This window comes from Microcaecilia unicolor, chromosome 9, assembly GCF_901765095.1.
Source record: "Microcaecilia unicolor chromosome 9, aMicUni1.1, whole genome shotgun sequence".
Classification (NCBI taxonomy): domain Eukaryota; kingdom Metazoa; phylum Chordata; class Amphibia; order Gymnophiona; family Siphonopidae; genus Microcaecilia; species Microcaecilia unicolor.
Window position 1 is genome coordinate 122,954,879 of NC_044039.1, and position 26,000 is coordinate 122,980,878.

A 26,000-nucleotide genomic window follows, 5' to 3' on the forward strand; every position below is an offset into this window, starting at 1 on the left:
CTTATCCTCCAGCATCCTAACAATAATTTTGAACACCTAATAATTGACCCACACTAACCAGCTAGACTACAGTCCTGAGATTATATAAATACAAATAAGGTTGCAGATATCTAAGGTGAAGATGCTACAAAGAAGTTTTAGCCAAATCATTAACGTGAGACTGAAAATTAAGCTTTGCATTTAGGGTGCACCCGAAATCCTAACTTCTTGAGCACCCAGGGAAACAGAAGGAGAAAGATCAACAGATATTTTTCTCACCCAAAGTAAATCAGTTTTATAGGCATTCATAATCTGTTGATTGTGTGCCATTGTCAACCTTTCGCTGAGAAGAACCCTTGTGTAGGGTATGTGCTGCCTTGGCTGAATTGCTGATGCTCAAATAATATTAAGCAAAGATTGCTGTTTCAAACTCCATTAAAAAGAGCATCTTTAATAACACTTGGAATATTGTCATCTAGGATAATTGTTATGGTCTTTCTTTACCTTTTCTATTTTAGAAGGGAGTGCCAGTGCTCTGCCTGGAAAGAGTGAGAGAGAATGCAGAACACAACTACCACAGCACTACCTGCTCATTCCTATGATGCTTTCCCCACCCGAATCCCTCTTCATTTCCTGTATCTTAAGAGGAAATTTTATTGAAGCACATCAGGTAACTGAGCAATCAGAAGTAGGGATCTTCATTTTTCATACGGGTTTTGTTCATATCAAAAGTTAATTTTGGTTAGATAACAGATGTGAAACCAGACTTAGGTTGTGTTCTGTGACTATAGCCAAACTGAGTATTCAGTACAATGGGGAAAAAAAAATAACACAACCGTTATTCAGAATATCACCCAAGGGAGGATGTGATGTCATTCTCCAAGATGGATGTGTGAGCTTGGTGCTCTAGATTGCTAGCCAGCCAGACCCAAAATTGGATTTCATTTCCTACCTCCAGCAGTGCATCCCACAGTACTTCACAGAGATCTGGTAGCCAGGCAGCAGAAATGTGAAACGACTACCAGGTGTAAAATTTCAGATATGTGTGAGTGCTTGTAACCGTACCTGCTACCTGATTTTCTTTTCTGTTTTTTTTTTGTTCTTGCTAATAAAAACTATTTAAACATAATGGATTCACTATCTTAGTGTCTATGTTTGAAAGTCTGGTTTCAGTTATACAGGTCTGAGTAAGCATAGAAAGGTTAGCTTGTTCTTCTGTAGTAAAATCTGAGGGGATTTATTGCCTGTTTCCTCTTTTTGCTGGGAGCATAACAGTATCCACAACATTTTAAGATGGAATGGAGGAAGTGACGGTCCTGCGCACAGGTCTTAACATACAGGTTGTGTTTTTTAATTTGTGCATGTGCTGCACATAAACATTGGCATTTCAGAAATCTTATGCACAGAAATTTTGTGATATATATGTGCAGAAAAACTTTCCAGCAGAAGTTTGCTGATCGAATATGTACACAGTAGTAGATGCCCTTAGCACAGAATCTTGTGCATATGCATCTGGTGTGCTCTGCATGTATCAAATTTGCATATGATTAGCTTACTGCATCAATGAGCAATTACATTTGCGTGTGTGGGGGAGGGTAGCCTTTTTAAAAGCGTAACATACACAAACAAGGAAGTTCAAGTATCTTGTACAAGTTATTGGAAAAATAAATAAATAACAAGGTATTATCCAAGATTCTAGGTGTGGAACCATCACCTACCCAAAGTGTAGTCCGAGTATGCACCACTTCACCACCTACTTGAACATATAGGCTGAATCAGCAGTCCATCTGGTCCTACCCAAAGGTGTAGACCAAATCAGCAATCTTATCCACCAAAAGACCTCTCAAATCCATAGAAGGGAGAGAGCCATCTCTACCCTACTGTGGCACCTCTGTCTATTTAATGTTCTCCTTTTCGCTTAGGGTACAATTCCCAGTTTGAAGACACCACCCAGTTTTATTCTCATTTTAGTCTGGTGGGCTCTAGTACTCCCACCAAGGCCCCTCAGGGCCCACTGGGTCTTGTAATAAGAACTTGTAATAAGTCTTAGTCCCAGTTATCTGTTGTATGCAAATTATATGCTAATTAGAAGTTAATCCAATCTTTCCTTTTCCCCAGCCCTTTGAAATATATTGAAATGACCCCCTCCTTCCCTGGAATTGGTTAGTCCTCCCCTGCCTCCTCCCACATAATCTCAGGTTGACTACTATCACCCAAGCAGGCTTCAAGCTTTCTGCATTAGCTCCAGAGACTAAACCCTCTCAGTGCTGCCCTTCTGAGAGCTGCTGTCCTTCTCCCAAAACTTGACTTTCTCACATCTCTAAAAGCTCTTCTACACACAAGTTCTGTGAAGATGTGAGCCAGTTGCTATTCTTATTTGAGAAAGGTGAAATTTCTCTTCCCAAGTCTGAGTAACCTTCATTTATATAAGGTAAATGCTAAATCTCTTCAGTTACGACAAGAAGAAAAAATTAAAAATAAAAATCATGCTGCCTGTCTGTCACTCTGGAGAAAACTCACTCTTAGCAAACATTTCAGGTGATTAACATCCCAGATAAGATGTATCATGGCTTACAGCTTTTTCTTAGACCCACTGCAGTAGGAGAGAAACTAATGGAAAAGTTAAGAGGACCGGCTACTGTTGGACGCATTCCTGAAGATAAAAAGAAGTAGAATGCTGCTATTTTTTGGGGACAGAATTATAGAGAATGAAGAAGTTGATTACCTGGGACATTTGCATTCCTGTAAATAAATAGCTTGAAGCAAGAGAACCAGCCATTGTAGTAAAGGAGAAGCCCACAAGAACAGTGCAGCTAATAGGAATGTCAGTACCAAGTGACTGTTCTGTACTTTGAGGATTTCTCTTTCTCCACGCAAGTACCAGCCAATACCTTCAGACTAAGAAACATGGTGGAAAAATACAGAACTTTTCCCATTTGTATTGGATGCCACTGATGAAGTTTCCAAGCACCTCTTGATATATTGCCTGAGCATATTTCACCTTATGTAGTCCAGAAAGAGGCTCTTTGGCACAGTTCACAAGTGTTGAGCTGAGCATTAGCAGTGAATCTTAACAGAGTGAGATTATCTGTAAGATAGCCTGCTTACGAGTGAAATTTGTTCCTGTTGTGGTATGTGCAAAACCAGCCCATTTGGAGACATTGCCCCTGAGGTACATAGACTTAGCCGCTGGTGATCTCTTGCATTTTCAGCTTGGCAGAGAGCTGATTATATTGTACTTGACTGACCTGCATTGTCAGACATACAATAGCTGATATCGTTAAGTCTTTTTCTGCATTTTTTTTAATACAGTAAAACATGAACATGATAGTTCCTTCTTTTTTCAGGGAAGCTAGTTAAGGTGGTACAGTTTAATTTTGTCAGCATAATTGTGTAACTTTCCAAGAGGTGTTGAACGTTTTAGAAGCAAGAGAGCCCTCCTTTAAGTTTCCTAAAGGACAAGTCCATAAACCACTACTAAATGGACTTGGGATAAATCCACAATTCCAGGAATAACATGTATAGAATGTTTGTACGTTTGGGAAGCTTGCCAGGTGCCTTTGGCTTGGATTGGCCACTGCCGTGGACAGGATGCTGGGCTTGATGGACCCTTGATCTTTTCCCAGTATGGCATTACTTATGTAAGTGGATTTTGTATGTTGGTGCTAGCGATGCATAGAAGAAAAAAGGTTAGTGTTCAGTAAAGTAGGCCTATCCCAGGGAGAATTCAACACCAGTGCAGAAGTCTGTGATTTGATATGACTGCTGCTGTTAGCTATCAAAGCTCTATATTATCTACTAGTTTCCTTTCTGTGTTTTCTTTGTTACTAGTCTTTCAGATTGCTACCATTTTCTCCCCAGGCCATTGCTCCAAAATGTTGCTGTTCTGCATAGTGTGATGAATCGTAAATGCTCGTTTCTCATTTATTCAACCTCTAATTGTAATGCTGCATCTTATAGGTAGCCGTAATGTTCAATCTGGAATCCGCTGTCTGCTATGGCGAGTTGCCCTTTATGGAGCGTTACCAGGAGGTGTTGAAAGATCTAACAAGAGTAGAGCAGAAGATTGAAAGCCAAAGTTTGGATAATAGCAGCAAGAAATCTGGCAGTGGGTGCTCTACCCTGCAGGCCATTGGGAATGCAGCAGCAGCAGGTATGAGCAGGTGCTGTTAATTTCTCCAGCATTAAGCTTCTTTGTGCGAAGACTAGCTTGATATTGGTCGTTCAAGCTCCGGAGGGGTTCCTTATGATTTCTGATTAGACCCTTGATATTCCCACTTCTTACTCAGAAATTCTATGAATTTAAGGATCATTATACAGACACAATGGGAATCTTCAGTGTTGCAGCCCAGACACTTGTCACCTAAGTATCCACACAGATCATAGCATGATCTGATACTTCTGAGGAGAACTTATGGTAACGTTAGTAATTTGTGAGAGTAGGGAGCTCGATACTAATATATAATCTATTAAACAGAGAGAATAGAATGTGCCCTCTAAGTATGTGTAATATTATTCCTTTGGGTCTTAAAACAGCTACTAGTGTTGCTCTATTGGATATCATATTTTGAGATGAGACTACAAAAAATTCAAGTCCAAACTATTTTCTGGGTGCTAGAGGTTTTTAGAAATATGGGCCACTACATTTAAACTAAAACTTAACAGAGAGAAGACTAAATTTGTGGTTTTGAGCAGTCCTTTTCAATACGGTTATGAACAAAAATATTGTAAGTAATGTATCATATACCTTGGAATCTACTCTTAGAATCATTGGGGTGATGAACAACTGTCTTAACTTTTGAGCCTCAAGTACAGGTGATCACCACAAGGTTCATTGGGTTGTTATGGAAACTCAGATGCATTAGAGCAAACTTTAATTTTGAAGCATTTAGATTAATAGTCTAAAACTTGGTTTTTGCTCATATATATATTTTGGTAATATTATCTATGTAGATTACAAAGAGTCAGTTTTAAGGAAACTGCAGATGTTGTAAAACATGGCAGCATGGTGGATATGCAGGGCCTCTAAATTTGAGAGTGTTACTCCCCTGCTCTTGAGTTTGTATTGACTACTGTTTCCGGGTTTGATTCCCAGCCAATGCACCAATATTATACTACCAATTGTGCCACAAACGATCTTTAAATTATGCTCTTTAACCTTTCTTAGCTTGCAGGGACATGCTCCTGATTATATGGACAATTTGATTAATTTTTCTACTAGTAACTCCTATGTAAACAAGAATATTTTCATCTCCATTTTGTTATTAATCAGCTAGGTGATGGAATCTATTAGCAACAGGAGTTAGATGTCAAACTAATTATAGAATATTTTGCAAGCCTATTGAAAGCTTTTTTTTTTTCTTTTGGGAGTTTATTTCTAAATAAGACAAGTTAGCTCTGTTGTTCTGTTAATTCCCAGGAATGCCCGGTTTCTTTTATGTGAACCACATTGAACTCTAGAGCTAGTGTGGGATATAAATATCAATGTAATGTAATAACTGAATTGCTTCTATTTTTCCCAATAACCCCCTCTTCAAAACATCTTTCAAATACATATCCCACAATATTTTAGATGATGACAACCTAGTCTTGGGAAAATTAAGCAGTCTGACATTGTTATTCTGAGAAGAATTTTCTACAACTTCTAACTTCATATGCAAGGAGAGACTGTCTTTCACAAAAGCAGCACTAGAATTCTGAACAGAAATAGTCTGCTTCCACAGAATGCTCAAAATCTGCTCCAAAATTTCTATTTTCTTACCTTGAGCTGTTAACTTCAGTAGTCTACTTTGAGAATTCAGACACTGGGGAAACAATTTTGAAGAAACCCCTCGATTCTATACACAGTCCTAAACATCTTCAAGGGACACTTTCTTCCTCCCCTTGGTTTCCAGGTCCAATACATGGAATTCAGGTAGTGTCTTGCAGAGAGGAACCAAGGACAATAAAGAAATAGGTCCAACCTTTGCAATTGCTTCGGTAGTGCTGGCTTCTTTCCCAGGAGTACCGTTTAGTTCAGGCACAGAACTGCCTCCTGCTGCACTCGACCCCCTTTAGGCATACAGAGGGTTGAACAGTTTGAGCTGCATCTAGCTGACTACAACCGATTCAACAGCCACATTACTTCCTGGAGTGCTTACCAGCAATGCTGGTTACAGTGGAGGGGAAGGGCTGCCGGAGCGGAGTGAAACATGTAGCTCCTCCCTGGCTTCTGCTTGTGGCCATATTTGATGCAGGAACCACATTAGAATCTATGGATCCCTGAAGCACTAGCTTCACGGAGCCTTTTCTGGCTTTCCACTTACCTATCACAGAGGGAAACAAGGCTTTTCTGGCTTTCCATTTATCTATTACACAGGGAAATGGTAATGGTTGGAAACAAAGAATTGAGAAATAAAGAAATGCTAGTGCCAGAGCTTGATGATCCATGGCCTAATGTAATGCCATCTTAGCTCCTCCCCCTGGATCTTCCTGCTTTTTTGGGGAGGATGGAGGGGATGAGTTTAAGGTTGTAATACTTTTAGATTTGAAAAAGAGTTTTGTTCAGATGCTTAGAAGTTACCAGTGATTTTTGCAGGTTGGACTGTTTTTTTTCGTGAGCCCTAAGAAGTGCAATTTTCAAAGGCCCTGATCACCTATTTATTGAAAGAGGCAATTCTGCTTATTTTACTAAAGGTCTTTTTCCTTTTAAGGGTCATTTGATAAGAGGAGTGGGGGTGACATGGACTGAAGCTCATGCAGTTTCCTCTTCAAGTATTTGTAAAGCTGCCACTTGGTCTTCTCTGCATTCATTTTAAAGTTTTCTAGGCTGGATGCTTACACTAGGGAAGATATAGTTATTGAAGCAGCCATTTTGTCTTCCAGTGTTTCTTCATCCTGCCCAGCTGATTGGTTGATTTCCTTTGCCAAATCCCACTAATTCTGGTCTGGTGGAACAAGAGGGAAGGAAAACTTTGTTCATATCTGTTAACTTTTTTTCCTTGGGCTCCAGCCAGACAAGTCCAGAAACCTGCCCTATTTTTTTCAGTTAGTTTTTTCTTCTGTTTTTCCAGCTTTTTTGTTTTTTATTCCTCCTGGCATCTTGGATTTTAAGGGTTGCTTGAGTTCTTTCAGTTCAGCTTTTTAAATAGTAAACCCTGAATTCCTTCCAGTGATATGTTGGTGTTTAGCTTTGTTATAGGAATACTGAAGAGCAGTGCCTGTGCATTGACCTTGTGATATGCATCACAGTCCTTTAATCTCTGTCTCCATCCATTGGCTGACAGATACAACTCAGTAGTACTGGACTGGTCTAATTGGAACGTCAAGAAAAAAAAATTAAGACCTTTTTTCCTTATCTGCTTATGCAGTTCCCAGTCAGTTTTAGATATCACAAACTGTGTATCAGCCAGTTTTTTTTTCAATACTATCACTGCAATCAAGTGACTTCCCTCCATTAGCAGGATACATGAAGCTCCTATCTGCTCTCTGTCTCCAGGTGACCCGTGAACTCCTGTGCATTGTGTGACTTCACAAAAACATAGGTGTCTCCTTGTATAACCTTCAATTTTGCTGGGTACTGCAAGGCAAACCGTATCTTTAATGTAAACAGCTCATAACATATGGGTGCACTCTCTCCTCTTGCTGATCAGTCCTGAGAATATAGGATATACATGTTCTCATAGTCACTGCCTAACTTGATAGCTTGCAAAATTCAATCATCTGAAAAACGCCACTCTTGACCATTCTGTATTCTACTTCAGACCCACATGATGGATTCGCTGTATGTAAAGGGGCCCTGCTGTTTTGTTGAGTTGCAGGTTTTGTAATAGCCAGGTTTCCAAAAATCAGTGGTGGGGTTTTGTTTTTGTTTTGTTCTATGATTCTTTCTGGGAGACCTACCAGACAAAGGTTATTCTTCCATGTCCAATTTTCTAAATCATCTAATTTGGCCCTTGTATTGTCTGAGTTTGGCTGCAATTGGGTCTTCTCTTCCTCTGTTGCATGAGCTGCATCCTCCACATCCAATACACTCCGCGTAAGAGCACAAAAATCTTGCCTGAACCCCTACAATCTTTTGTGCACTGCTCTAAGTTCTTAAACATTAGCTGAAACTTTTTATCCAGCATCTGCTAAACTGCTGTTACTTTTGTTTCTAAAAAGCATATGGGAAGATTAGGAAATATGCTGCTCACAGTCCAGATTATCAAATATAACTAATCACAGGGCCTCAGCAGAAAGATCTCTTTCCATCTTCTCCCTGGCTAAGACTGGGGAAAAAGCCAGTAAAAATCCAAATGAAAATGAGCTCCTGGGCCAATCAGAGCCCAGAACAACAAGTTTTTAAAAGTATACTGCTCACAGTACTGTAGATCATTTCCTCACTGAGTGAAACTAAAGAGAGAGCATTCCCTTTTCTATATCAGCTTTTTCATAAAACATGCACCACCTGCTGGCCACTAGAAGAAATACATGGCAGGAAATAAGGCAGTTTTACAGGCTTAAAAAACTACTGTTCTGTCACACGTGTCCTTAAATGGGTCATTCCCGCGTGCAAAGGCTATTTTTACTGTTGGGGTAAAATGGCTGATTGGTTTCTTTTTTTCTGTATTAGTATCCCCTCTGTGTCTCTGTATCCTCTCCTTGAGTGATTGTTTGCTCTCTTACTGACAATGTTTGTTTATGCCACATTTGATGTACCACCGTTCTTTTCCCTTTTGTAATTTTATCCTTTGGTTGAAACTGTTAACAATTTTTGTTGTATTAGCTGTGTATCACATTTTAAATAAACTATATTGGCTGGGGGGGGGGGGGGGTTGTTGGGGGGGATGAGAAATGTTACAATATAAATGTTACCATGGGACTCCAGCATGCCCTGTGGTAAACTGTTTTTTGCTATTGTATGCATGCATTAGTACTTACCATAGCTTGGTAAAAGGGCCCCTAAGTTTGTAGCTAAGTTACCTACCATATCTAAACTTGCCTTGAGTGGATTGGGAAAGGAAAGTAGTTGAATTAGAAAAATCTATAAGCCAAAAGAGCAGGCTAGTTTTACTCTAATGGAGCATCCACTTTTTATGAAACACAAAGCTCGTTTCTAGAGTATACATAAAGTTGGATTGGCTTGTCGCTTGAGGTAATTCATGTTATCTGAAAACCACTTTGACTTGTTTTGTTTTTCTTTCCACAACCTGAATTTGAAGACAATATGTTCTGGTATAGAATGTACTAGCAATGCTAGCCACTTTTCTGATGACACTAAACTTTTGTTGTTGGGTTACTCAGGTATGGTGTTTTATTCTATATCGGATGTTACCGATAAGCTGCTTGCTGTCTCCGGAGGCTCATTACAAGAGGAATTTTGGCTTAGTAGTGTCCCGTTGGAGAAGACTGACCCTTTGAGGGATGTGCTGGAGGGCCTAAGCCCTTCTGCCATGGCAGCATTTGACCTGGCATGTACCCATTGCCAGCTTTGGAAGACATGCAAGCAACTGCTGGATACTGCTGAGAGGCAGCTGCACAGTACCCTGGAGAGCAGAGGTAGGTTTTCACTTGGCAAGCAGCAAAGTTCAGTTTGTTCAGCATGTCTAGAGGGGGAAAAAATGAAGGCAGCAATTCATTACATCTGAGGACGGAATCAGATTGGTTATATTTTTGTTTTATTTATTTAAAAATGTATAGCCTACACTATCTCGTATTCTAGGCAGGTAACAACAAACCATCTATAAAAAAAAAAAAAAACATGACATTGTACAATATACAAGAACAGGCACACAACCACAGCGAAGGTGCCAATAAATGGACAGATGACTCTGTAAAGTCCAATTTTTTATTGTATCTACTGACTCAACATGGGCCTGTGTTTCGGCCAAAGGCCTGCCTCAGGAGTCTTAAAAATTATACAGAAAATATCACTTCAAAACACTTAAGATACAACATCGACAATTTATAAAACTAATATCACAATAAAATTAATAATATGCAAAAGAGAAGAAAGAAAAAAATCAGACATTAAAAAATGAAGATAGTAACTACATGCTAAATAACGTACCATGTGCACTACCAGAAATATCCACCTTTGGAAAAATATATACATAATTATAATTGCCAAACAAAAGTATCGGAGTACCTCATAGAACTGATTATAAGTACATAAGTACATAAGTAGTGCCATACTGGGAAAGACCAAAGGTCCATCTAGCCCAGCATCCTGTCACCGACAGTGGCCAATCCAGGTCAAGGGCACCTGGCACGCTCCCCAAACGTAAAAACATTCCAGACAAGTTGTACCTAAAAATGAGGAATTTTTCCAGTCCATTTAATAGCGGTCTATGGACTTGTCCTTTAGGAATCTATCTAACCCCTTTTTAAACTCCGTCAAGCTAACCGCCCGTACCACGTTCTCCGGCAATGAATTCCAGAGTCTAATTACACGTTGGGTGAAGAAAAATTTTCTCCGATTCGTTTTAAATTTACCACACTGTAGCTTCAACTCATGCCCTCTAGTCCTAGTATTTTTGGATAGCGTGAACAGTCGCTTCACATCCACCCGATCCATTCCACTCATTATTTTATACACTTCTATCATATCTCCCCTCAGCCGTCTCTTCTCCAAGCTGAAAAGCCCTAGCCTTCTCAGCCTCTCTTCATAGGAAAGTCGTCCCATCCCCACTATCATTTTCGTCGCCCTTCGCTGTACCTTTTCCAATTCTACTATATCTTTTTTGAGATACGGAGACCAGTACTGAACACAATACTCCAGGTGCGGTCGCACCATGGAGCGATACAACGGCATTATAACATCCGCACACCTGGACTCCATACCCTTCTTAATAACACCCAACATTCTATTCGCTTTCCTAGCCGCAGCAGCACACTGAGCAGAAGGTTTCAGCGTATCATCGACGACGACACCCAGATCCCTTTCTTGATCCGTAACTCCTAACGCGGAACCTTGCAAGACGTAGCTATAATTCGGGTTCCTCTTACCCACATGCATCACTTTGCACTTGTCAACATTGAACTTCATCTGCCACTTGCACGCCCATTCTCCCAGTCTCGCAAGGTCCTCCTGTAATCGTTCACATTCCTCCTGCGACTTGACGACCCTGAATAATTTTGTGTCATCGGCGAATTTAATTACCTCACTAGTTATTCCCATCTCTAGGTCATTTATAAATACATTAAAAAGCAACGGACCCAGCACAGACCCCTGCGGGACCCCACTAACTACCCTCCTCCACTGAGAATACTGGCCACGCAATCCTACTCTCTGCTTCCTATCTTTCAACCAGTTCTTAATCCATAATAATACCCTACCTCCGATTCCATGACTCTGCAATTTCTTCAGGAGTCTTTCGTGCGGCACTTTGTCAAACGCCTTCTGAAAATCCAGATATACAATATCAACCGGCTCCCCATTGTCCACATGTTTGCTTACCCCCTCAAAAAATGCATTAGATTGGTGAGGCAAGACTTCCCTTCACTAAATCCGTGCTGACTTTGTCTCATCAGTCCATGTTTTTGTATATGCTCTGCAATTTTATTCTTAATAATAGCCTCCACCATCTTGCCCGGCACCGACGTCAGACTCACCGGTCTATAATTTCCCGGATCTCCTCTGGAACCCTTCTTAAAAATCGGAGTAACATTGGCTACCCTCCAGTCTTCCGGTATTACACTCGATTTTAGGGACAGATTGCATATTTCTAACAGTAGCTCCGCAAGTTCATTTTTTAGTTCTATTAATACTCTGGGATGAATACCATCAGGTCCCGGTGATTTACTACTCTTCAGCTTGCTGAACTGACCCATTACATCCTCCAAGGTTACAGAGAATTTGTTTAGTTTCTCCGATTCCCCCGCTTCAAATATTCTTTCCGGCACCGGTGTCCCCCCCAAATCCTCCTCGGTGAAGACCGAAGCAAAGAATTCGTTTAATTTCTCCGCTACGGCTTTGTCCTCCTTGATCGCCCCTTTAACACCATTTTCGTCCAGCGGCCCAACCGACTCTTTGGCCGGTTTCCTGCTTTTAATGTATCTAAAAAAGTTTTTACTATGTATTTTTGCTAAACTGTGATTACTAGATCAAAGGAATAATATCAAAAAATCTACACAAGTGTCCACCTACAAATTTCAAAAATAGTCTAATCTTATCAGATGCATTAATATATTTCAAAAGATCTACTTAGCGCTGATGAAAGAATCAACAAATACTATCACTCTGCTGCATGTATATAATTATATAATATTAGTCAAAAAATCTACTTAATGCTGCTGGAAAAAAAACCCCAATAAATGCAATCATTCTGCTGCATGCGTAATTAAAATGATGTCATCAATCCTAACTTGTCTGGATAAAATCTGAATAAAAAAAAAAGCCTGAGTTCACAATATGGGAAATAAGATGGGAGAGTTGGAATATATTGCACTAAACGAAAAATTGGATATAATAGGCATTACTGAGACCTGGTGGAAGGAGGATAACCAATGGGACAATGTCATACCGGGGTACAAAGTATATCATAGTGGTAGGGTGGACCGGACTGGTGGAGGGGTAGCATTGTATATTAACGAGAGCCTTGACTCAGATAGATTACAAATTCAGCAGGACACAAATCACACCTTTGAATCATTGTGGGTTGAAATTCCATGTATAAAAGGGAAAAAAACGGTGTATACTACCGTCCGCCTCGCCAGGATGAGCAGGTAGACACAGAAATGATAAAAGAAATCAGAGACGCGAACAAAATGGGCAATGTGATAATAATGGGTGACTTCAATTATCCAAATATAGACTGGGTAAATGTAACATCGGGACACGCTACAGAGATACAATTCCTTGATGAAATCAAGGACAGCTTTATGGAGCAACTGATGCAGGAGCCGACGAGAGAAGGAAAAATTCTAGACTTGGTCCTTAGTGGAGCGCATGATCTGGTGAGGGACGTTATGGTACTGGGGCCGCTTGATAACAGTGACCATAATATGATCAGTTTTGATATCGACCTTGAAGTAACTGTACACAGAAAGTCAAATACGTTAGCGTTTAACTTTAAAAAAGGAGACTATGATGAAATGAGAAGAACGGTAAAAAAAAAAACTTAGGGGGGCAACTGAGAGAGTAAAAACTGTACAACAGGCGTGGATGCTGTTCAAAAATACCATCCTGGAGGCCCAGGCCATACATATTCCGCGAATTAGAAAAGAAAGACGGAACTCCAAAAGACAGCCGGCCTGGTTGAAAAGTGAGGTGAAGGAAGCTATTAGGGCTAAAAGAAACGCCTTCAGAAAATGGAAGAAGGAACCGTCTGAAAATAACAAGAAGCAGCATAAGGAGTGTCAAAGCAAATGCAAGGCGCAGATAAAGAAGGCCAAGAGGGATTACGAAAAAAAGATAGCATTAGAGGCAAAAACACATAGTAAAAAAATTTTTCAGTATATTAAAAGCAGGAAGCCCACAAAAGAATCGGTTGGGCCGCTGGATGACTGAGGGGTAAAAGGGGTGATCAAGGAAGACAAAGACGTAGCGGAGAGACTGAATGAATTCTTTGCTTCGGTCTTCACCGAGGAAGATTTGGGTGGGATACCGGTGTCGGAAATGGTATTTCAAGCGGACGAGTCGGAGAAACTTACTGACTTCACGGTAAACCTGGAGGACGTAATGGGGCAGTTCGGCAAACTGAAGAGTAGCAAATCTCCTGGACCGGATGGTATTCATCCTAGAGTACTGATAGAACTGAAAAATGAGCTTGCGGAGCTACTGCTAGTGATATGCAACTTATCCTTAAAATCGAGCGTGGTACCGGAAGATTGGAGGGTGGCCAATGTAACGCCCATTTTTTAAAAAGGCTCCAGGGAAGATCCGGGAAATTATAGACTGGTGAGTCTGATGTCGGTGCCGGGGAAAATGGTAGAGGCTATTATTAAAAACAAAATTACAGAGCACATCCGAGGACATGGATTACTGAGACCGAGTCAGCATGGCTTTTGTGTGGGGAAATCTTGCCTGACCAATTTACTTCAATTCTTTGAAGGAGTAAAGAAACATGTGGACAAAGGGGAGCCGGTTGATATTGTGTATCTGGATTTTCAAAAGGCGTTTGACAAGGTACCTCATGAAAGGCTACAGAGGAAATTGGAGGGTCATGGGATAGGAGGAAATGTCCTATTGTGGATTAAAAACTGGTTGAAGGATAGGAAACAGAGAGTGGGGTTAAATGGGCAGTATTCACAATGGAGAAGGGTAGTTAGTGGGGTTCCTCAGGGGTCTGTGCTAGGACCGCTGCTTTTTAATATATTTATAAATGATTTAGAGATGGGAGTAACTAGCGAGGTAATTAAATTTGCTGATGACACAAAGTTATTCAAAGTCGTTAACTCGCAACAGGATTGTGAAAAATTACAAGAGGACCTTACGAGACTGGGAGACTGGGCGGCTAAATGGCAGATGACGTTTAATGTGAGCAAGTGCAAGGTGATGCATGTGGGAAAAAAGAACCCGAATTATAGCTACGACATGCAAGGTTCCACGTTAGGAGTTACGGACCAAGAAAGGGATCTGGGTGTCGTCGTCGATAACACACTGAAACCTTCTGCTCAATGTGCTGCTGCGGCTAGGAAAGCGAATAGAATGTTGGGTATTATTAGGAAAGGTATGGAAAACAGGTGTGAGGATGTTATAATGCCGTTGTATCGCTCCATGGTGCGACCGCACCTTGAGTATTGTGTTCAATTCTGGTCGCCGCATCTCAAGAAAGATATAGTAGAATTGGAAAAGGTGCAGCGAAGGGCGACTAAAATGATAGCGGGGATGGGACGACTTCCCTATGAAGAAAGACTAAGGAGGCTAGGGCTATTCAGCTTGGAGAAGAGACGGCTGAGGGGAGACATGATAGAGGTATATAAAATAATGAGTGGAGTGGAACAGGTGGATGTGAAGCATCTGTTCACGCTTTCCAAAAATACTAGGACTAGGGGACATGCGATTAAACTACAGTGTAGTAAATTTAAAACAAATCGGAGAAAATGTTTCTTCACCCAACGTGTAATTAAACTCTGGAATTCATTGCGGGAAAATGTGGTGAAGGCAGTTAGCTTAGCAGAGTTTAAAAAGGGGTTGGACTGTTTCCTAAAGGAAAAGTCCATAAACCGCTACTAGACGGACTTGGAAAAATCCAAAATCCCAGGAATAACATGTATAGAATGTTTGTACGTTTGGGAAGCTTGCCAGGTGCCCTTGGCCTGGATTGGCCGCTGTCGTGGACAAGATGCTGGGCTCGATGGACCCTTGGTTTGTTCCCAGTATGGCATTACTTATGTACTTATGTACAAAGTAGCACAAACCATCAGGTGACATCATGATAATTTAATAATTTATACCAATGTTCTTCTAACACCGATAGTGTGAAATATTAATGGTAATGTGAAAGTAACGGGATGTATAAAGTGAAAAGATTTGTGACACGTAAGTATAGAAATCAAAAATAGGAACAAAATACATAAATCTGTCTACAGCGCAAGTAAAGTAAGTGTCACTTATCAAAAAGAGAACGCGCTGCCAAACTATTAAAAAACTGTGATAGGTTAGTGATAAGTGATGGTTTCAAACACAGTGAAGAGTGTCTGTAATGTTATAGTAATGCTAAAGTACGATAGATATAAGTGAAAATGAGAAAACAAAGCAAAAATATGAAAAAAATATAATAGTTTCTTATGATGCTGGTAAACAGATTCATTACATGTGAAAATGGAATCAAATTGGTTATATTTTTTTTGTTTGTTTTATTTATTTTAAAAAATATGCAGCCCATGCTATCTCCCATTCTAGGCAGGTAACAACAAACCATCTAGAAAATAAATGTCATGAGATTGTACGATGTGTAAGAAAACATCTATAAACCATGGGGCTCATTATCAAAGCAGTTAGACTTACACAATTCCATAGGTTATTATTGGGCTCATTTTGAAAGCACTTATACTTACAAAATTCCATAGGTTACTATATAATTTTGTAAGTCTAAGTGCTTTGAAAATATATATGCCTCCACATCATCAAAGTCGCATATAAAATTGGAAACTAAAATAATGATAAAACAGCAGCAGTAGTATTCGGACAGGTGGTTATTTATTTAGTAAAGCATTTCAATAACCTTTAAGCTGTTCTGAAAAGAACCAAACTACTCCTGTAGCATCCAGTACTACAACATTTAGTATAACTTTGTTTTAAGGTATGGACTATCTGCTCTCCCCCCCCCCCCCCCCCCCCCCCCCCAGAGAAGATGCATTTCACCTAACCCCCTGTTTACTAAGCTGCGCTAGCGGCTACTGGTGCGGTAATGCCAACACAGCCCATTCACTTTGAATAGGATGTGTCAGTGTTGCTGCGTTGCAGCTACTAATGCGGCTTAGTAAATAGGGGGACTAGTGTCTTCATCGATCCAGTCATCCTAATATAATTAACTTCTTCTACTTCATTCATTTACAAACTTCTAATCTTTTTTTTTCAATTTTTTCAAAATTTTATATCAAATATTAATTTAAAAATCATCTTCAGCTCAAAATATGAACCACAGAGTTACTTACCTTTAAGTGCAGAGGGGAGTTGGTGCCGACATGAATTCATGTTTCACCAGATGGGCTATTTCAAGGCTTCCTCTTTTGCTGTGTCAACCTTTGTATTCCTGAAAAGAACAGCATTGTTAATACTACATAATTCAAAGAGAAATGCATTCTAAAGCAATGGACCAGCAGTGTAGAATATTGAGGTGTGGTATTAATCCACCCTGATCTGGAGGACTGATAGATCATCTAGCAAAAGTTTCTTTGCTCATTTCGGTGTACAAGGATGGCGGTAAATTCGTAGAGAAGTTTTAGTAGACAATGGTGCATCATCATTTATGGCTTTATGAATTAAAGTTGATACTTTAAATTAAATGTGCCAGGAAATTGGAAGCCTGTGTAGTTTTTGTAAAACTGGACGATAGGATCAAATTTTTTTAAGCCCTGATAAGTCGAGCAGCTGTATTTTGAACTACTGATAAGGAGCGTAGCAATTAAGATGGAAACTCTAAATATATTGAATTGCATTAGTCAAAATCTAATATTGTGATGCTCTAGGTTTTTTGTTCTTGAAATTTTTAGGTAGTAGTAGATCCCTTATTCACAATGTTTTCTATAAATTAATACTTCTATTATGTGGATGTAAATATAAAGTGGAGTCAATCAAAACATCTAGATAGTGTACTTCTATGAGAGTCGGTATCTCAATACCATTAATAAATGTTTTTTCATGAAGCATAGATAATTGTCCAGAGAGGAGTAATACTTGAATTTATGACACATCAACTGAAACCAGTTTGCATCCTTCTATGTTTTGATTGATACTAACAAATGTTCAGAAAGTCTGGTGCAGTGAAAAAGGGAAGAAAAATTGTATGTTGTCAGCCTAAAGCTTATAATGCACACCTAGAGGCAGGACAGTGGTTGGCAAGTAGGAATCTTACAGATATTAAATAAGGCTGAAAAAGCCAAACCCTGAAGTACTACAGTAGATAGTTCTTTCCAGGTGGAGTAATTGCAACTTTGTTGTATCTGGAACTGACAGTGATTTGAACCATTACAGCTCATTACCCATACTCCCAAGTAATTTGATACTGTCCAGGAGCAGATCGTAATGAACAGTGTCAAAGTGATTGTAATATTCCAACGTAACCATAAGATACCGGGTGCCATGATCAAACCTGCTCGGACAGTATCAAATACAGATATCTGTCATGTCTTAGTGGAGTGCTTTGGTCTGAAACTGAACTGATATTCCTCAAGAGTTTTATGCAAGAAAATCTAGCTGAAACAATTTTTCCAATAGCTTTGCCAAAAACAAATTGGGTGATTAGTTTCTGGTAGTTGCATGTAGTTTTTCATTTTTCAGTAGTGGGTGAATGGATGCATAGTTTAAGCAAGTTTGGAAAAACTCCTCCTGAAAAAAGATTTATTAACTAAACAAACCACTGGTTCAACAATGTCATCCTTTAGCAATTTTAACACTATTGTAGAACAAAGATTTAAAGGACAGGAGGAAGAGTTTAAGCAGTTAAATGCTTCATGTACTTGAGAAGAAAATGATGAATTGCTCCAGCCCAAATGAAGATGCTACTAGTAAGTCACCAGGAGAGATCAATAGTATTGAATGTGGACAAGTAAGGGTAAGGGTTATGCATTTGATATACAGCCTTTCTGCGGTGCAATCAAAGTAGTTTGCATATTATATACAGGTACTTTCTCTGTCCCTAGTAGTCTCACAATGTTAAGATTTTTGTACCTGGGGCCTTGGAGGGTTAAATGACGTCCAGGGTCATAAGGATCTGCAGAGGGAATTGAACCCAGTTCCCTGGGTTCTTAGCCCTTTGCACTGTATTTTATGTGTGTTTTTACTTTAATCTGTTTTGGTTTTAATCAGAATATAAATGATAAAATACTTACATAAACCATTGGGCTACTCCTCTACTCAATGAATCAACAATGCCTTCAATTTGTTACTTCACCTTTTCCACTCCAGTTTCCTTTACTTTGCTCCATACATCATGTTTTGCCTTAAGACAAGGCAGCCTCATAGTACACACCTGTTGGACCTCATTCTTAGGGCTAATGTTTACTTTGTGCAGTATTTTTTGTGGGTAAAGTCAGGTTATAGTTTGAGTGACAATAGCATTCATACAGTTCTAACATTACAGGTAAAGTGCATTATCCATAAAATGTTCACATTACCCAAACATCTGAATTTATCCACCAAAAAAGGTACAGGGTAAGGCAGACATTTATCTCGATTTTACATTTCACCTGATATATAATAGATATACTTCAGTTCTAAATACACCATTACTACAACTGCATCTTCTTACGTTTTAGATCATGTGGCCAATTGGCCACAAAATGTTGACCAAAGTCATATTATGTTTATTGAATAAAACAGAAGCATTACTCTGTACAGTGCTGCTGCTGTTTTGATGTACAATAGTGCATCGATATGTTAGCCAGGATTAATGGTATAACTTGATCACTTAGCTTGTGAGGCCCTGAATCAATAAGGGTGTTCAAGGCTTGTGACCAGATCTAGAACAAAACTGTGTGGTGTTGCAGTTATACAATGGAGAAACATTTGGCGCTCTAAATAAGCCTCAGGCTGTGGTGGTTGTTGCTTATATTTGTGCTTATAATAGAAATGCATTTGCAGTTACAGATAATCAAATTCTTGTTTCAAATTTTTACAGGTTGCAGAACTGATGTAGTTTTTAACCATCCCTATGGCATTCAAGGCTTTCCATCATTTCTTCAACAAATAAGTAAAGTTCTTAACTATCTGAACACATCCCAAGGACAACCTAAATTAGGTAACTGGCTTTTTCATTCCACTTTTCAGTGTTTCATTCATGTTTTGGTATTGAGGTGAAAAGTTACAAAAATGGGTTTTGGGCTCTAGTTCATTGTCTGTTACTTCAACATTTCTTGCGTGCAGCATGGTGTAGTGATTAAAGCACAGAACTATTACTCCTGGGAGAATTCTGCATAAACGGTATCAGCAGCTCTCTCTCTCCCCTCCACCCCCACCCCTCCATACACACACAGACACACACACACAGATTGTGTGGAAGGAGGAAGAGGAAGTGAACCGCTGCACATTGGGTCATTTCCTCCTCCTCCTCCTCCTCCTCCACTGGCTTAGACTGGACTGTTCAGATGAACCGCAGAGCTGTAGGGAGGCCTGCATGGTTCACCTAAACAGTCAGCAGAGGAGTAGGAAGTGACCCAATGTGCAGCAGTTCACTTCCTCCTCACGCTCCTTGTTCTCTTGCCATGTGTCCTTTGCAGGGGAGGGGGAGAAAGTCTGAGGACATACCCGATGGCTGCTCCTTAGCAGAACTGTACACAAGAAATGCAGAATTTTGTGTGTTCTGCACTGGTGAGGAATTCTATGTAAATTCTGCGCTATGCAGTTGTGCAGAATTTTCCCAGGAATAAACTCTGAATGCCAGGCATAAATTTAAACTCTCCTTTTTACCGTGCATTCTTCAACCAGCCTCTTAATCGCCTTCCTCTTAAATTTAGATGGTACCTTAACTCACTGCTCATATCTCTTTTTTTTTTTTTTATCACCCCACCCCCCCACCCCCAATTCTCTGCTGCTTTGACTTTCTATGCTAAGTTTTCCTTTGATTGATGGCATTCTATTTTCTTGCTTTTATTGATATACACTGCTCTGATTTGCTGTGAAAGGCGGTATATAAAATACCTAATAATAAGTTTTTTTGATATAGACTGCCTTATATTATCGTAGATGGTAAATAATAAATTGTTAGTATAGCATAGTAGTTAGAGCATAACGATATGAACTTGGAAACTTGGCACAGTTCTTTTAATGTTTATACTCTGAACACTCTTTGGCAGTCAGAGAAGTGCTCCTCACCTCCCGCTGCTGGGCTTGAAGTCTTGTGATAACAGCCATATGCTTTCACCATTGTTGTTGCATGACTTGTGCCTGGCAGCAAGAGGTGAGGAGCTTATCTGCTTCTCCAGCTGCTGGGAGGGTGAAATGATGTAATTTCATTGGCGAAAGCCAGTGGGAGATGGTGCACATCTTCTGCCGCCATATTGGTGGGGCTCCCTTCTTAACTTCACCCCAGCCCCCCTTATACACATACACGCACGTATGCACACTCACATGCTTCTTGGGTAGAATTTTCCCTACTGGATATAGAACTACTGTTATTTTTGAGGCTGAATCATTTTAGTTCTTTGTTTTTTCTTTTGTGCTTATTTTCATCTTTTTCATCCACTCCCACTTTTCTGTTTGGATTTCCTCGAATCATGGCATTATTTTGTTGCCTAGAAGTCTACATTTATTTGCAAGATTTCCATTTCTTTTCTGTTTGTTTGCAGAAGGTACAGAAGAGATGATAAACAGCCATTCCAGATGTAACGTTATAACTCTTCTACAGAGTGGCTATAGAGTCCTGACAGAAGACTGCATAGCTAGTGAAATTACTTTATCTCAGCAGCTCAGTCAGATTCTTCACAAACTAACATCAGCTATTGATTCTCTGGGTAAGTTCACTTTGTTGCAGCCAAAACTCAAAATTTTCTTTATCAATCTAAGCCTGGCATTAAGAGCCTTCTTTCTGAATTCTGCCACTTTTAGCATGTGATTTGAAATTTTTACAGTATCTGCCTCCTTCAAGGGTGAACTGGTGGTTGATTTATACTGCAGATAAGTAAACTTTCTGAGCAGTTGCGTTTTGAATTTCTTGTGCCAAATTTATTTGGGGACACTAGATTGACAGTAGTGGATGTGGTTTTTTTTTTTTTAGATTTGTGACTGCACTTTGACACTACCAGCACTATGCACTTGGTTCACTCTAGGATGTATCCAGGCACATAATGAGAGTCTGCCTGGGCTTGTTCTTTGCACTTTATTTCCCGAGGAGTCAAGGGTGTGTTCCACTACAGCTTGGATAACTGAGAGGAACCATTTACAAAACATCTTGTTCTATCATATCCCCTACTGTTTTTGGTTGTTATTGCATATTGGAAAATTTTGTTTTGGAATTATCTTGTGCGTTTCCTGGTTTTGGTTCTTTGTTAGATATCCTTCAAGGGACAAACAGGATGATGAGCCATATAAGTGGGTGACATAATCCAATATACTTTTCTGGGCATTTGTGGTCTTCCTTGGTCTTGTGTTCTCTCCATGGAGAGTTTGGATATGTTTTCGTAATGATACTGCTGTCTTTTTTTCAGCATTTTTTTTCTCATAAATTCTCAGTGTGTTTGCATGTACTTCCTTTTCCTTTCATACCTCATAGTTTTTCTTATTTACCTAAGAAGATGCCATTAAAAATAATCCTGTGATGGCTGCCCCTGCTGCAGCTTTAATATATCCCTCACAAAAACAGCTGTTTGAAACTTGTTTATTGCTTCTGTACCAGCTGATGGAGACACTTCAGCACCAAAGGAACCACAGCCTGCCTCCAGATTGAACTAGGAGTAGAAAATGATGTGCTTCCGTCATTCAGCACTGAAGGAGATTTCCTTTGGTTCAAGGAGTCACAGCACCAAGCATCTGAAATATGCCATCCTGAGTCAGACAAGTGTCCTGTCTTCAACAGTGGCCAATCCAGGACACAAATATTTGGCAGGATTCCAAAGAGTAGATCCATTCATTGTTGCACACTCTTAGGGTTAAGTGGTGGCTTTTCTGATTTCTACCTGGCTGATAATGGTCTAAACTCAGCTTTGCTAGATGCCTGAACCACATCTTCTGGCAACAGGTTTCACAGCTTGATTTGTGCATTGAATGAAAAAAAGCTTCCTCTGATTTTGTTTTAAATTTGGTACCTGTTAGCTTCAATGGAGCATACTTGAAATGGTAAATAACAGCACGCTGTCTGCCTGTTCACCCTGCTTATTAACCCCCACCTCAAAGTTCATTCCCAAGCAAAACCTGGTTAGCCTTTCCATCCCTTCTATGATTTTTGTTGCTCTTTTCTGTTCATTTTCTAGTTTGGCTATATCTTTTTTTGAGATAAAGCATCAGAACTGAACACAATAGTCAACGATACTGAGGCATTATGATATTCTCTGATTTATTCATTTTTTTTTTAATAATGCCTATTTGCACTTTGTTTCTTCAAAGCATTGGTGTAAGGTACTGATAGTGCCGAGGTTGTGATTGTTGTAGATCCACATCCCAAGCAACCAAGTCAGGAGTGTAGCCTGTCCTCCAAGACTTTGACAAAAACCACAAGATTCCAGTTATCTACCACGACTACTTACGTCTCTGCTACCCAGGAGATAGGCCTCTCCTCACCTACTGAGCCCACTTTGGTGTTGGCCTCCAAGACTTTGGGAGAATTGAACAGAAGGATCCCTGAAAATATGTCTGCATCTAAAATAGATTTGCATGCTGATGCCAAACACTTGAAACCAACAATAGAGTGAATTGAACTGGTTTTTGTGATCTATGCATCAGCAATGAGAGGCCAGACACCAAAAGTAGTTTGTTTTTTTTAAGAAGATCCTGCAAGAGCCCTGACCACACCCAGTAGCAGCCGCTCAGCTTTGAAGAGAGATACTTCTCCACAATGACCAAAGCTAATTCTAAGGCCTTATAAACCATGAAACTAGTGTTGGATCCATTTGAACTTTACATATAGTTTTAATTTTAAAATTCTACTTGAACTGTCTTGGTTGGGGGGGGGGACACATGGATCTGGAGAATTGGGAACTGAAGAGCATTATTCTGATCTCCCCAGGGATGATTACCACTTGGCCATCTCATTTAGAAGAGCTCTTATCTTTTATTCAAAGAATAGCTCAGGCTGTTCTCTTTAATTCTGAGATAGTTGAACTCTCAAGGCATGTTTATATCTGTTCCTACTGTTTCTTTTTGGCTTTTGAACTGCAAACTCAAGTTCCTTTCTCTAATGTCCTGTCTTATTATGCATTTTCTTTTTTCTTACTTTGCATTATTGCATTGCAAACTGCTTTAATGTGTGCAAGGAAAGTCTCTTGACAGGGTGTTACATGGATACAACGATAACTAAAAAGAATATACGATACACATCCAGTCATTACAGAAACTTTTCACACAGTTCCATTGAGAAATGAATAGGATGTTTGTAGCTTATAGGTGTTTGGTGCACACTCTTGCTGTTTCACCTCTCTGCCTCAGTTCCCTAGCTTAGCTGGTGTGCACTCTGTCTCCCCCCTCTCCCTCCTATATTTGTTAGCATCCACTTTTCTTGCAGTCTACCTATCCCACACATATTGGAAAGTAGATAGCTTTTCCCATTGAAACGGTGCCAGTGGTGGCTTTGATGCCACCAGTCGTCAAATGTCTAAGGTATGGTTAGTAACTGCATTGATGTGTTAAAAATAAAACATTGTCTTGTTAAAACCTGCAAATCATCAACTAGTGTACAATTTCACAATAATTAATTTGGACATTTATTTAGGTTTTGCTAGTAGGCCTTTAGTGATGAAGTGTATTTAGAGTGGGGAGAGCTACAAATGATATATACATTGGTTCAAGTCTGGTCCATGTGGCCTTGTGCAGGCCTGATTTTCAGCATAACCAAAGTATATTTAAATATGTATTTCTCCTGTATATTGACTGTGGATATATCCTAAAAACAAGACCTTCTTGGGGTCCACAAACACTAGTTGACGACTACTGGCTTGGTATCAGGAATGGAAACTGCATCTTTGTGTTGTCAGTTGTGGGCAAACAATCATTTTTGAAGTGGGGTAGAAAACAAAGGAGAACAAGTCTAACTCCATTTTTATGTTTGTCCTGCTTAAACATAAGGTTCAGCAAAACTGGTGTTCTTTTAAATTTACCTCTGGGTTCCTTTAAAGCTTAGGAACATGTTAAGTGGAGTTTGCTCTGAAAAGGCATGCTATTTTATTTTTTTCCTGGGGTTGGTTGTAATGAGTCTCAGCATACCGTACAATACTATACGTTCATGAGTTTGTTATGCATCTTAATATGTATGAATAAATTACAGTATTTCTGCATTCCAGCAATCATACCTGTTTGTGTGTGTGGGTGTTTTTAACAGAGCCAAAGGGGAATCTCATTGCTTCCTTGGTAGAGCAGGCATCTCTGAAACCACATGATTTACAAGCTCATCCGGTTCGTTCACAAATGAAACTCCTCCTGAAAAACTTGGACCAGTCCATGCAGACAATGAAAGACCAGGATGTTAGGCCTGACTATGTGCGAAGCTTTTTTGACTACATTAATACTTTAGCAGCAGTTCTTATACGAAGCTTGACTGCAGAATCTGGTAAGAGCTAATTAAAAGTGAAAAATTGTGTTAAATTATTGCAGCTTCTTTTACCTAGTGAGATGCCTTGCCTTTCTCAAGAAGAAAAAATTATCTAGAAAAATGGGGAGGGGGGGGGGGGGGGGGAACCTTGCAAGCTGCTAACCTCTCTGAAAAAAATGGTCCTAGAAGCATAGAAATGACTATTGTAGAGAGCAAATGAGTATTTTACATGGATATATTTGAGTTCAGAAGTGAAACCCTTTGTTTAATTTTCTGTACCATAGCAAGTCTCCATCTCATAGGTAAAAGTATTAAGAACTTGCTCTCTCCTACAGTGATATAAAAGGTTTTTGCCCCTCCCCCGATTTTTACCCTGTTATGAATGGTTTCTGATCTTTAAAGGCAATGTAATATTATGGGAAAGGAACCTGAGTAAACACACAATACAGTTTTAAAATAGCATGGAATGTTGCTACTAATTGGGTTTCTGCCAGGCACTTGTAACCTGGATTGGCCACTGTTGGAAGCAGGGTATTGAACTAGATGGACCATTGGTTTGATCCAGTATGGCTATTATGTTCTTTTCCTGCTTCCCTGCCCCCCTCCTACTAGCCCTCCCCCATCCTTTTCTCTTGACTCCCTCTCCTCTCCTGCCTTGCAGGTGGCCCATCCTTCTTCCCTTTCCCACATCTGCATAGTAACATAGTAAATGATGGCAGATAAAGACCTGCATGGTCCAGCTAGTCTGCTCAACGGTCACATTCATCATTGAAGCATTATAGAACCAACAATCCAATACTAGTATATTATAACATTTTACTTGCTAAGTTCAACTATACATGATCTGTAATCGTAGAATAGAAATGTATGAAAACATACGCATACTTGCTCCTGATACGTCCTTGCCGTTTTGAGGGCTCAGACTGTAAAAGACTGCCCTGCACTGGCCCTACTTCCCAGCTGCTGGAGTTGCAGTCTAAACCCACCCCAGCCTGATCTGTCTTGCCGTATACGAGACACAGACCATAGAAGTCCGTCTGACATTGGCTTCACTTCCTCACTGCTAGAGCTGCCATTAAAGCATCACTCCTGCGCATCATAAATGAACTTATAGTTGTTGGTGTGTTAAGTTTTGTTTTGATACTATCCTCTTTTTATTTAGGCATCCTGTATGTCTATCCCATGCATTTTTGAATTCCATCACTCTTTTTTGTTTCC

General features: G+C 39.8%; 1 protein-coding gene across 2 annotated transcripts in view; it reads left to right on the plus strand.

Moving 5' to 3' along the window:
• Nucleotides 1-26,000, plus strand: part of ZFYVE26 (zinc finger FYVE-type containing 26) — a 273,412-nt gene that overhangs the window by 54,562 nt on the left and 192,850 nt on the right. For both annotated transcript variants that reach the window (XM_030215525.1, XM_030215526.1), the window contains exons 13-18: nucleotides 498-649; nucleotides 3,940-4,132; nucleotides 9,244-9,498; nucleotides 19,227-19,346; nucleotides 20,893-21,057; nucleotides 24,573-24,800. In XM_030215525.1, coding sequence (XP_030071385.1) covers nucleotides 498-649; nucleotides 3,940-4,132; nucleotides 9,244-9,498; nucleotides 19,227-19,346; nucleotides 20,893-21,057; nucleotides 24,573-24,800 — 1,113 coding nt within the window. The remainder of the gene's footprint in view (nucleotides 1-497; nucleotides 650-3,939; nucleotides 4,133-9,243; nucleotides 9,499-19,226; nucleotides 19,347-20,892; nucleotides 21,058-24,572; nucleotides 24,801-26,000) is intronic.